This window comes from Dromiciops gliroides, chromosome 1 (genome assembly GCF_019393635.1).
Source record: "Dromiciops gliroides isolate mDroGli1 chromosome 1, mDroGli1.pri, whole genome shotgun sequence".
Lineage (NCBI taxonomy): Eukaryota > Metazoa > Chordata > Mammalia > Microbiotheria > Microbiotheriidae > Dromiciops > Dromiciops gliroides.
The window spans coordinates 667,500,113-667,513,114 of NC_057861.1; the positions used below are offsets into that span (position 1 = coordinate 667,500,113).

Genomic DNA, 13,002 nt, shown 5'->3' on the forward strand with positions numbered 1-13,002 from the left:
CGTTCTCTAGGAGTGGGTCTTTTCCTTATTTGTATACCAGAGATTGCTACTAACCTGCAGCAAAATCTGTGGGAAACACATTCTTGGAAAAATAAAGTGCTAAAGAAATTCTAAACAGTCACACTACTGTTAAGGATTTAAATATGGTGCTTCTGTGACATAGAAGCAGAGATATGAATGTTTGCTTTTCTAGCTAAGAGAAAGAAAAAAAAGAGACGGCAAAGAAGCACACATCCGTGGATGCTTTCTGGAGGCATGGCTGTGAGGTCAGCAAGTATTGCCCGGGGAACTGTCAATCCAAAGAACAGAAGAGCCCAGGAAGGTGGCTCTGGGCTTCTCCAAAGACCACTGGCCAGCACTGGGAAAAATCAACTACAATAGGAGCACACAGAGGCCTTCCTCATTGCACATGCTCAAGGAGGCATTGCCTGACCACGGGTTGCCTGGTTAATCCCCACAGTAACTGTTTCCAAGCTAAGCCAAAGAGCATCTGTTGCTCTGAGAGCCACTCACCTGCCATGGTGGAAATGTTAACGTTCAGCCTTTTCGAGTTACAGGGCATTTTAAGAAAGAAAAAAAAAGGCCAATCAACTCTTTTTTTTTTTTTTGGCAATGGGAGGGGGGGAAGGCGTTTCTTTAAAACACTCACAACTCAAACAGTCAGATGGACTGCATCTCTCTCTTGATGCCAAGCCCACGTTTGGAAGGGGCTTTGTAGAATGGAGACTAAAGGATAAATTTAATAACATTTACTACTGAAAATGGAGTATTCTTACTCCTAAGCACGTTTCATGGTATTCTTAGCCTACAAAGCACTTTACAAACATATACTAAAGCTGATACCACCCACTACACAAAGACATTTTAAATGGGAACAGATAATCTCAAAATTAGATGGGACCCATCACAAAGTCACTGAGGAAGAAACTCAGTTGGAAATGGTAATTTAAAAAAGCAGAAAGGGACAATAGGCATCATTGATTTTTATCAGTTCTAAAAAGCACAGAGGAGGAAGAGGTACCATAGTGGGAGGGCAGAACCCTTAGGTTTTAGTTCTAGGTCTGCTCATCACTGAGACCTAAGGCAAGCCATTCTACTTGTTGGGGGTTTCTTGAAATACCTTCCACAAACAAAAGGGGAACTAAATTCATTGTCAGCAGAGTGCATGGAGATAACTGAATGAGAAATGGGAGCAAGACTCCATTACTAATGGTGTCATGATGCATCTTTTAAGCCTTCCAGGAACAAGATGCAAGCAACTTGACCGAGTCAATACCCTTTGTACCCATTCCTGTTGTGTGCTTAATGCTCTCTTCTCAGTGCCATATGTACCATGCATAAGGGGAGAAAGGTCTGTATAAAAGGGGTGTTCCTAAACCTCAGGCATTCTGAAGGCACACTCCAAATGCCCAGACCCACAATGGATTTCCCTCCATCCTCGGCCACACGAGGGGTGCCAAAAGAATCACATGGGCAGATATGAACTGGACCCTTTTGAACTTAGGCTATTTTTCTTATATTCCTTCCTAAAAACTCCTATGACCTTGGCAAAATAGTTTGCTCTGCCTGACCCCACCCTGGACCCTAGACCAAACAGGTGCTGGAGACCAGGCTCCTCTCTTACCCCGAGAGATGGTCCCTCCAGGGGCTGGGTTGACACACATCGGTGGAAGACGGGGTGGGGGGAGCTTGCACTGACGCTGTCTGTGCTGGGTCCGATCTGGGGAAAAAGAGAGGGTGTCAGGGTGATATTGGTGTCATCAGTTCCAGTCACTTGGGAAGTTTCATATGCTCCAGAAGATACTACCCACTATAGGACTAAATCTGAAGCATGTACCCAGGGATGTACGCCTTTTAAAATATGACTTCTGTACGTAAGGGGTATGTGGAGGGGTGAGGAATGGGGAACAAATCACCGAAGAAATAAGGAAATTGTTTTATCTAGAGGCTAAACTCTCTGGTATTTGAAAAGCAGCATGAGGGAATGGGAAGAACACTGTACTAGGAGTGCAGGAAGTTGTAGTTCCACCCCTAAGGAATCGTGTAACCTTGGACAACTTAAGAGATCTAGTTCTCTCATTTGTAAAATGGAGATATTTTACTCTCTCCAATTGCCTCACAGTGTTGTTGTGAGGATCATATGAGATAATGGATATCAAAGTACTTTGAAAAAAGTATAAAGGACTTCCAAAGGTAAGGAATTATTTTTCTTAATAAAACCATGATGACATTCCTTATGTGTGCTTTGAGTTCCCAAAGTAACCACCTTTGCTCTTACCCTTCAAACTTCCTTCTTTCCCTCATGAGCCACGCTGAAGAAGCCTTAACAGGAAAAGGTGCTGGCCACTGACAATTTTTAGCAATATTTTCATTCTTTCTTCCAAAACAGGTGCTAAGTAATGAATGGTCAGAATGGTATACACCTGAGAAAGATCATCTAGATGAAGAAACTTACAGAAATAAAGGGCCAGGGGAAGTAAAGCCCGTCCTACCACTGATGAACTGTGGTTGTGAACAACGCAACTTTTCTATCGTCGTCTGTCTACATGGCAAATGAAGATCATTCCCACCAACCGTCCTGGGGACTCTGAAGACATCACCCACTTATCTATGTACAAATACATGTGGAAAGATAGAGCTCTATCATTGTTTGATGGTTATGGGCATCAGCTTGGATAAGCACTTTTAGCATCTGGGGGAAAGTTATAAAGTCTCAGGGCTGAGAATTCACCTGAGGCGTGTACTTCAGGGCTTATATACTTTCCTATTACCCATCTGTCATATTTCAATGTCTCATACAGATGCTTCCATTAAAAGTCATCATCAGGACTTGGCATTGAGCCTAGGTTTTTGAAGGCTATACTAGCAAAGCTCAAGTCCTACCTAGCTGTAAAGTTTTGCATGAGGGTTTGATGTCCAAGCACCAGCTTATTTATTTAAGTCAAGAGATGTTCATCAACAGAGGTTTAGCCACCATATGCTGAAATTTTTCAGTAACAGAAAATCACAGAGACTGTCAACTCAGTTGTGGGATGGGGTTCTTAACCTTTTTTTGGTCAAGGACCTCTTTGACAATCTGGTGAAGCCTATGGACCTCTTCTTAGAATAAGGTTTTAATATGATTACAAAGGAAACCAATTATCTTAAAATACAATTATCAAAATATTGAAACAAAAAACAGTGAGAAGTACTGGTGCAAGCAAAGCCATAAACTACATGTACTGAAGTATTAAGCCAATGAGAAAAGACCCTTTTCGTTTTTTACTCATTGACTCCGATGTGCTTTCCAGAACATTAAAGTACTAGAAAATCAGATATTTGTATCCATGTTGATGAAAGACAGGACTTGGCTACTTGTCAAGAATTTGATCATCATACTCTGAAGTTGATTACAGCTGTATGGGTAGGTCCCAGCATGCAACCAGAAATGCTCTCTTCCTTTTCTGAATTCTGATAGCCCTTATTATCTGCACCAGCCATAGAGCAATTCTCATAGATTGAGTTGTAATTATTTGTATACATCCCTCACCCTACTAGACTGTCTGCCCTAGTGTCTGCAGCGGGGCTATGTTTCTAGTTTCCACAGCACCTAGTACAGGATCTTACATACATAATAAAACACTCAATAAATATTTGTTGAATGAATTAATAAAGTAATTCTTCACTCAGAACAAGAAAGCAGATTGCATGCTGGGCCCAAGGAAACCAATACTGGGTTTGTGTGTTTTTTGATAAAGTTGTATTGAATTTTAAAATGCAAAAACCATTTTATTGCCAGGGGTCCCTTGGTTTGCCATGTAGACTAATCAATAAATCAACAAATATTTATTTAGTACCTACTTTAAATTCTCAAAGTCTTCCTCCTAAATCTCATCCTGACATGAAGGTGGACCCTGGGTTCTTGAAGATTATACCAGTGGAGCACAAGTTCTGATAATTCTTACCAAACTGGAAAGGTTTCATGTACGGGAATGGTGACCAACATTGCGTCTGTTGTCTGCTGACTAGCCTAGATAAGTATGGAAACGTTCATCACCAAAAGTTTGAGTACCAGGTGATGATTTTTTTTTGGTCATAGCAACTTTTTAAGGGGTTGCAATCTAGAGGAAATAGCCACAATGATGAAACTGCATATTTTCAAAGTACTGAGGTGACTGGTGATATGACAAGGGATTCAAAGAACAAGGGCCCTAGCCCTTAAAGGGCTTACAATCTAGCAATACATGAGGCAAAAAGCTGGACAATTTACAAAAGAAATTAAGAATTGATATAATGATAGAAGAAATAAAACAAGTCATTACATGATTTATTGCCAAATAAATGGCACAAATAAGTTCAATAGGATTTCTGGGGAAGGAGAGATCACAGTGGCTGAGAAAACTCCACAGGGAAGTGCTTTACCCTGAATCTTGAAGAAAAGTATTGGGGAAAGCATTCCAGGGGACAATGGGTAACCCAGGATGGCTCAAGAGTTTAGAAAAGTCTCTTTACCTACCAGCCATCGGCAATGCAGCCAGAATGAAAGAACTGCATGTTTTACTAATGACTTTTTGGCCTGAAGTTAAGTAAACAAGATTTAGATGTGGTTAAATCAATATACAACATCAGACAGTACTGTATAAATGTGAATCAAATCCAACTGCTCAGCTCAATTTAAATAATGTTATTTGTTTAGAAGGCTGAAAATTGAGCAGATTGCTCATAAAGTATAAAGAAATAGGAAATCCTGGGAAATCCTCTTCCAGAGCACCTTTCAAGATATGTTAAGAGTTGAGTTATGTTATCACGACTCAATTGTGTTGTCCATTATAATCATGAAAAAAATGTGTTTCTCTAGGAAGAGAAAAAAAATCTCCCAATTTTTGCAGGTAACTGAAGAGTCAATGATTCATCTGAGGACACAAAGCAATCTAATGCCGACACCTGAATTTAAACTCAGGTTACTGGTGGCCACACCAACCTTAGATTTTATTTTCTCCAACATAGGCACAGAACTAACTAATAAAAGCAGAGGGAGAGTGAATGATTTTCTGAGAAGATGATAGCAAGAGGTAAAAACAGCAGAAGCAAAGGACACAAGGAAAAGTGATTCTGGATTTTTACACATTTAACATAAGAAAGTGATAACTAGTCAAACCAATCATTTTTCTTGGTCCCACACAACTATCTGCAAATCTCTCTAGCACATCCCTAGCATGTGAGAGGCTGCTCTAGCTACTCCAAGGGTAACCTGATGTGCAGTATAGAAAGGACTGCATACCTTTCCTTTGTGAGGGACATCTTGCAGGCTGGGTTCCATGTTTTCTATAGGTTTCTCAGATACATGCACATCAATAACTGGCATCTGAAGGCTATTAGAATGAGGATCAGCACTATGCACTCAGTATAGGTTTCATGATTAAAGGCCTTTAAAAAGGGCAACTGGGTAATGCTGGTGAAACATTAAAAATGAAAAGCAATACTGGCATTCACTAGGGTAGCAGCATCAACCCAGGTAAAAAGAATGATGGATCAAGGACAATAAAACCTAGTTTATGGTCCTGCCTAAGTTTGACTTAATGTGTGACGTTCCCAACATCTAAGTTTCAGTTTCCTTATATTTGAAATGGGGATAAAAATTACGTCTTACCTATTAAGGTTGCTATAAGAATTAAATGAGATAAAGGATGTGAAAGTACTTTGTAAAGTACAAAGTGCAATACAGATATAAGGCATTATTAATGATTCTTAATGAATCTTAGGTAAAAGTAAAATGATTTAAAAAATCATTCTGATTTTCCTCTTACCCTGACATACACATTGTTCTTACCTTTTCTAAATGAATCCAGGCTAAACATCTCTGTCAAAGTGAAAAGGCTGGTATCCTAAAAAGGAAGACAGAAAGACAGGTTAATATTCTTGGCCTAGTGACACCATATAAAGCAGAAATCTTTTTTCAGATAGAAGACCAAGGAAACATTTTAATCAATAAGCACAAATCATTCCCTCATGTTAAAGATGGATCCTACTTCCCTACAAGATGATTTTCTCCAGTTTTGGTCAGTTTTCTTCTGTTCAAAAGCCACAGAGTTACTATTAAATACCGTACTCCAGAAATCAGAATCCAGAAATGGTCCAGTGAAGGAGACTGTCATTTAAGGGTGAAAATAACAATTTCTATTTTTATAGCATTTCATGACTTGCAAAGAATCTTCCTTACAAAACCCCTATGACATAAGTAGCGCAAGCACTATTACCCATTTGACAGATAAAGAAACTGAGTCTGAAAAAGCATAGTGTTTTTAGATTGCTCTCAGATTATTCTGAGTAGACCCCTCCAAACTGTTGTTGGTAGGGCAGCGAGGTGGTGCAGTGGATAAAGCAATGGCCCTCAATTCAGGAGGACCTGAGCTCAAATCAGGCCTCAGACATTTGACACTTCCTAGCTGTGTGACCCTGGCCAAGTCACTTAATCCTTACTGTCCTTTGAAATACAAAAACAAAACAAAAAACAAATTGTTGTTGGGAATAGGAGTAAAACTTTATAAACTAACTGGCTTAGTAAGCTTTCTCTACCTGTAGTTAAGTTTCTAGGAACTAATTTGCCTTATAAAACCTTTGTTAAATGGGGATTGATACTACTGTAATTCCTGGTGAAATATTTCTTTCAAAAATGAGCCCTTCAGTCACAATAGATTAAATGAAAACAAAAATTCAAATCTAACAAACATTTATTAAGCATCTGTTGAGGTAGGTTCTGGGGATACAAATACAAATGCAAACAATACTGCATTAAAGGAACAAACATTCCATTTGGATCCACTGTGAATCCAAACAAAGCACAGAGCCACTAACTAGAAAAATAACAGTTTGTTTCTGAACTTTTTAAAGCGATTAAGAATTTATGGCAGATCATTGGCTTCTCTGGCTCTAGACAATTTCTTTATCCCTGGGAACCAGTGAGCCCTTCCCACTAGACCTGTGGGTATACCTATTTAGATCACCCATTACTTATTAGAGCCAGTGACATATTCTTTTATTGTATCTAAGCCACTGAGATCAGGGCTGGTGTGGTTGGAAGCTGCCATACCAGGAAGCTTTGTACTCCTTCTTGTTTTGGATGCTTTCTACAAAGGGGGGAGGGGGCAGGGAATGGCTAATAGGTCATGTCAAATTAAAACTCAACTGGATCTCCTACTGGTTTTTCCTTTGCGTCATAAATCCACAAATTCTCATATGTTTGCCCCTGAGTATTCCAAACTTAGAAACAATTTTAGAAACTAGAAAAATAAACATCCCAGTGATACAGTGTTTTTATACTTAAAACAACGATAATAAAAAACTGAATGCCACAAAATCCACATTTTACATATGTTTTATTCTAGAGTCATTTAGCATAACACTGGAACTCTGGTAGGGATTTACATCTGGACATTACCGGCTGTTCCTATCTGTTTCATAAGTGGTACATGGATAAGAATTTCAAGTTTGTAACAGGTCTATCCTGATAATGTATTTCCTTCTAGGGATAGTATTAATGTGAGTATTGGCATGTGGTAAGAGAAAAAATCTACTTCCCTGAGCACTCTGTACCTGTCCTTTAAACTTAGTAAAATCCTGCTCAACTATCCTCCAATCAGAGCATACTCCATTCTGATAGAGAAGTGTATTAGTTCATCTTTGAGTTCTACTGACATGCACATAGTACACACTTAATAAGCATTTGATGAATTTTTGTCAAATGGAAATAGATATAATGATCTGCTTTAAGAAAAAACAATTCTGGGGGCAGCTAGGTGGCGCAGGGGATAAAGCACCGGCCCTGGATTCAGGAGGACCTGAGTTCAAATCCGACCTCAGACACTCAATACTAGCAGTGTGACCCTGGGCAAGTCACTTAACCCTCATTGCCCTGCAAAAAAGAAAGAAAAGAAAAAGAAAAAACAATCCAAGCAGCTACTGATTAGCACACAAACTTCTATTATCTTGGACATCTCTCTTTTATGTTAATATGTAGGTTAACATAGCACTTTTCCTTTAAATTTGACTATAAGTCACATCATACATTTTTTTTTTGAGTGAGGCAATTGGGGTTAAGTGACTTGTCTAGGGTCACACAGCTAGTAAATGTCAAGTGTCTGAGTCCGGATTTGAACTCAGGTCCTCCTGAATCCAGGGCCAGTGCTCTATCCACAGCACCACCTAGCTGCCCCCTACACACCATACATTTAAGGAAGCCAGAGCATAATCATAAAATCTAAAGCATCTAAAAGGATCAATTAACCAACAAGCACTTATTAATTACCTTATATGTGACAAGTATTTTATGTGAGTTCCTTATTATAGAACAGTTACTTTAAAATCTATACCATTCAAATCCATTTTTACTCTACATGATCAAGAAATAAATTCACTAAATAGCAAATGATTTTGTACTCAAATAACAGATTTTTTTACTAGCATTTTTTTTTTGCAAGAGACCATTAGGGCTACAGGCTTCAGTTGTACTTCTAAATAGACTCTAGAATTTTTGTTTTTAATTAGAAAGTAGCAACTAAATTCATCCCATACTAACTAGGTCTCATTTTCCAATCTCTTCTTAGAGTCAGTATCCTGGGAGGTTCCACATAGTTTAAGTTTAGTCATTCCACAGGGTACACAGGAAAGAAAAAAATCCAAGAGAAAGTTGTTTTATTCATTATGTAATGTATAAATAGCTGTATATTGATGTATAAATTGATGTATAAATAGCTTGGTTCAGAACCTATTGTGACTCTTTAACCATTCATAGACAAGTGAAATTCTATTATGCCAATATTCCCTGCAACTAAACCATCACTCATCTCTAGCCAGATTCATTTTAAGATGTCTCTATTCTGTGACCACTTAAAAAAGCATACATCCCTTTTAAATTAGTCATAAATGGATTTTATAACTGTCTAGTACTTTGCAGTATGACTAGGCTATAAATTCATCTTGTTTCATTAAATCAACTTACCTTACAACAGCAGTGAAAGTCTCAGATTTGTACAGCTTTTGAATGGGAAGTCAATTCTCTCTGTCCTATTCTTCATCACCAGGCTGGGCCTCCTCCTGGGAAGTACAATGCTGGGTCACTAAAACAGCAGCCCACACAGAAAGAGAAAGTTATTCCTTTCATTGAAACTCATTTACCAACTCTAACAAGGCCAAGTTCAAACTCAAGAGACCAAAAAGGTAAACACAGTAGCTCAGGCTGACTTAAGGGCCTAGCAAGCCTTATTCTCCTCCTGAACTTTGGATCATCTTATTCCAATCATTAGGGCAGCCATGAGGAAAGAGCATGTCAATCAGATAAGGCTTTTATACCCTAAAATAATTTTCTCCAGAGGCATTCAGCTACAGCAACACCTTATCCTTAAGGAAAGTGGTTTTTAACCATGATTCCATAACAATTACAATGTGGACTCCACTGACCTAGTTAGAGATTACATAAAGTCACCATCCCAGTCCAGACAGGCATTTTCTAGGGAGTTGGGGGAGGGAGGGGAAAGATAGTGTTGCAGCCTAAACTTTTTTTTTTAAGATAGAGATCTTAAAAAAAAAATAAAGTGAACCATTTCAGATGGGTTGCTTAAACTTTGCCAGCATAGAGTTACTCACTCCAAAGCCTGGGAACAGGATGAGGCTAAAATAACACAATGAGACTAGTATGAGTTTTAGAGGGTAGAGGGAACCAGCAGAGATAACAGATCCCTGCTCAGTATATAGCAAGTGATTAGAATAGCTACAGTGGGGACTAATAGTTCTGGCAAGTCATCCATCTAAACAAAGAAAAAGGACCTACTCTACAGCTTTAAGTACCAAACAATTCACCCAGGCATTTCAGATCCTCTAGGAACTAATTCTAAGTAATCCTCTAAGACTATTTTAAGACTGCAAGGGATCTTCTAGGAAACTAGTGAAGAGACCTCCATGAAGTGTGTCATCTCATGCTAGCTATTTTTTCCTAGCTATCAAGAGATCTTGGACAATTTGCTTATCTCCATCTCGGCTGCCACCAAGGTCTTAAATAAGAACAAATCCCAGTGGAATGAAAGGAGGTGTAGTGTCAAAGGATGATGGATCCTGCAGGCCTTTTCTAATAAATGCGATCAGGGGAAAAAATGCTACGTCCCAACGAGAAACACACTGACACTATGAGCAGCCTGGGAATTTAGACTGGTGACTCTAAGAGAGAAAAACAGACCTATCAAGATGAAGGGGCTCATTGCAAACAAAGGACTTTGCATGCTCAGGGCCACCCCCAGCCAAATGGTTAAAAGAGCCTGGGGCCAACAAAGGCTCCTTTATGAAGCAGGCCTACACCCCCCCCCTTAAACCCCCCCCCCCCAGGGAGAGTAACCGCAGCCAAACAAAGAACCCTGCATGCACCGGGCTCCCCCAGGAAAGTAGCCGATGCAGCTGGTGGCAGATCCAGGGGCTGGCCTGTACACGCTGGGCCTCCCCTTAAAGAAATGGTCCAGGCACATCATGCCAAACAAAGGTTCCAGGATGCACCGGGCCTTCTCCACTCGTGCAGCCGAGGTGCTCGAAAGGGGGCAGACCCGGCTTTCCAGGCCACGGACCTGGCTAGGGCTTTCTCACAAGGGCCGACGCCCCCCGCCCCCACATCCCTCCCTCCGGGGACCGGCCGTGGGTGCTGCTGCCCCCCAGGTCGAGGGGTGCACCGGGGCCTTCCTGAAGTTGCTCCTCCTTCCTCTCAGGAGGTCGGCGGGCGCCTGGGCCAGGAAGGATGGGGCTGCAGGCCTCCCCGAGCTGCCCTCTGAGCATCAGGACCTCCCCCCACCCCCGGAGGTCCCGGGATACGGGGCCCTGCCCAGCCCGACCTCGGCTTTCCTCCGGGTGCCTCCCCCGGGGCTCCATGGCAACGGGCGGGTCGGACTCCCGCCTCTTAACTGTCCCCATCCCAGGCTGGATCCCCATGGTGGGGCCCAGGATGCCCGGCCTGGTCCCTGGGGCCTCCCCGCCTCCCGCTCTTTTCAGTAATGGGGGAAGAGCCCCGGGGGGCTTCCCCTATCCCGATCCCCTCCCCCGACCCCTCGCTGGGGAGACACGCCACGGGGGGAGAATAAAAAGCACAATTCACCTGTTGTTACAGATGTGAAACAAACCTCGGTGTAACGCGCATGAGCCGCTTCCACCCAAGTAGGACTACAACTCCCACAAGCGGCAGCGCGGCCTCTTCCGGGTCACGTGGCGGAAGCGGCCCTCCTTCCCCTCTGACCCTCCCCTTTCTTTTTTCTTTTCCCTCCTCCTTCCTTCCCGTCTTCCCCCTTCCGCGCTTCTTCTTCCCCGCCCCCTCCCCCCCGCCCCCGCCTGGAGTCGGTCTCGCTGATTAGTTCCCTGGGGGCCACGAGCCCTGGGCTCCTAGCCGGCACCTCCAAACGGCCACTGAGGCTTGCGGGCGCCACCAGACCAACCCGTGGGGAGGAGGCCGGCCCCGGGGCCCAATGAGAAAGGGGCCCAGGGCGGGCAGGGGGCGGGACATCCTGTGTGACACTCCGGTCCCTTAGCGGTGAGGGGGGGCTGGCGCCGGCGCGAGGAGCCCGGGCCGCCGAGGGGAATGGGCCAGGCGACGGGCAACAGGTAATGGGGTCCTGAGGCGATGACTGGATATGCCCCACCTTACATCTTTATTGCACCCCACTTCCCCTCCCGGCCGCCCCAAGCAGCGGGGGCCGGAGTCCGGGGACCCTTTCTCATCGGGTTGCCCCTCCCCACTTCCTTTAGCGGCCCCTCCCCCCCCTGCGCGAGACTTGGCCCCACCTTCTCAAGGGTAACCTCCAATCCTCCACTCCCCCCACCCCCCAACATCACCAGCGGCCCCAGCAGCACTCCAGTCTGGCCTCCAGTTTTCACCTAATGTCCCTTCCCTGTCCCCGGGGTCCTCATCTCCCGACTCTTAATGACATGGTACCTGCCCCTGAGGACCCTCTTCATCCAGGGTCCTCTCCTGGCCCTGCTTCCGACTCCTCCCCACCCGTTGAGGTTTTCCAGCCCACTCCCATCCCTTTCCACCCCCACCCCGCCCTTTTTAGCCACTGGCACTGGTGGAGATCCTAAGCCCTTTTTCAGTCAGCTTGTTCCCACCGCCGCCAACCCTACAATGAATCCTTTCTTAATATTATCCTTCCACGGTTTTGGTGGTTTGGTTCCCCCCCCCCCCCGCTTCTGTTTTCTCCCTGGAAGCTCAGAAATGTTTTTGACAATTCTTCTGACTCCTATATTCCTGCCTTGAGCATGTGAGTAGGGATGTGCGTCAGCTTTACATCACATAGTCTTAGGCCATGAGGTCCCTTAGGAAATGTCATTGTCCAGAATTTCATGGCTCTATTTTCAGGTTTCATTGGAATTCTATCGCAAAATTGATCGTAGTAGTTTTGAATCCGAGTTAAGGGTTCAGGGAACCGAAGATACTGATGTTTAAGTTGTGTGTCTTCTTGGATATGGGAAGTAGGAAGCTATTGCTACACCATTCAATTTTTTTGGGGGGGGGGTGTGGAGAGGCAATTGGGGTTAAGTGACTTGCCCTGGGTCACACAGCTTGTAAGCGTCAAGGGTCTGAGGTCGGATTTGAACTCAGGTCCTCCTGAATTCAGGACTGGTGCTTTATCCATTGTGCCACCTAGCAGCCCCTACACCATTCTATCTTAATATCTGAGCAATATAATATGCATTTCCTTCTTGAGTGTTTTGGCCTGTGGAATTCTTGATACAAGAAACAAATATTTTTGACCCAGTGGTCTTATCTAATGAAGCGCGTTGAAAGAACCAATTATACTAAGGTGAAATTGTCGTTTCCAATTATTTATTTTCCTTATCTTGTCCTTAAAAAAACAACTTTACAAAAACCTTATCTCCCTTTGTTCTGTATGTGAAGAAAAGCATCAGTTGCAGCTAGTCTCCTTTTATGCCCTGCTGAAGCAGATCTTTGTTCCTGTAGTATAAGTTATCATGCAACCTAGTTTTCTTGGGGACTTG

At 43.0% G+C, this 13,002-nt stretch overlaps 1 protein-coding gene across 7 annotated transcripts in view; it reads right to left on the reverse strand.

The window, feature by feature from the left end:
• The window catches only part of DHX30 (DExH-box helicase 30), a 31,745-nt gene extending 20,485 nt beyond the window's left edge, over nt 1-11,260 (reverse strand). The window contains exons 1-4 of one of the 7 annotated variants that reach the window (XM_043975437.1): nt 11,108-11,260; nt 8,978-9,095; nt 5,810-5,864; nt 1,625-1,720 (exon numbers count right to left, since the gene is read on the reverse strand). In XM_043975437.1, coding sequence (XP_043831372.1) covers nt 1,625-1,720; nt 5,810-5,837 — 124 coding nt within the window. In that variant the 5' untranslated portion in view covers nt 5,838-5,864; nt 8,978-9,095; nt 11,108-11,260. Of the gene's footprint in view, nt 1-1,624; nt 1,721-2,278; nt 2,384-5,809; nt 5,865-8,977; nt 9,096-10,688; nt 10,792-10,847; nt 10,993-11,107 lie in introns of those variants that run through there. The other 6 variants (XM_043975440.1, XM_043975438.1, XM_043975441.1 and 3 more) reach the window with 6 other exon arrangements.
• Nucleotides 11,261-13,002: the final 1,742 nt, after the last annotated feature.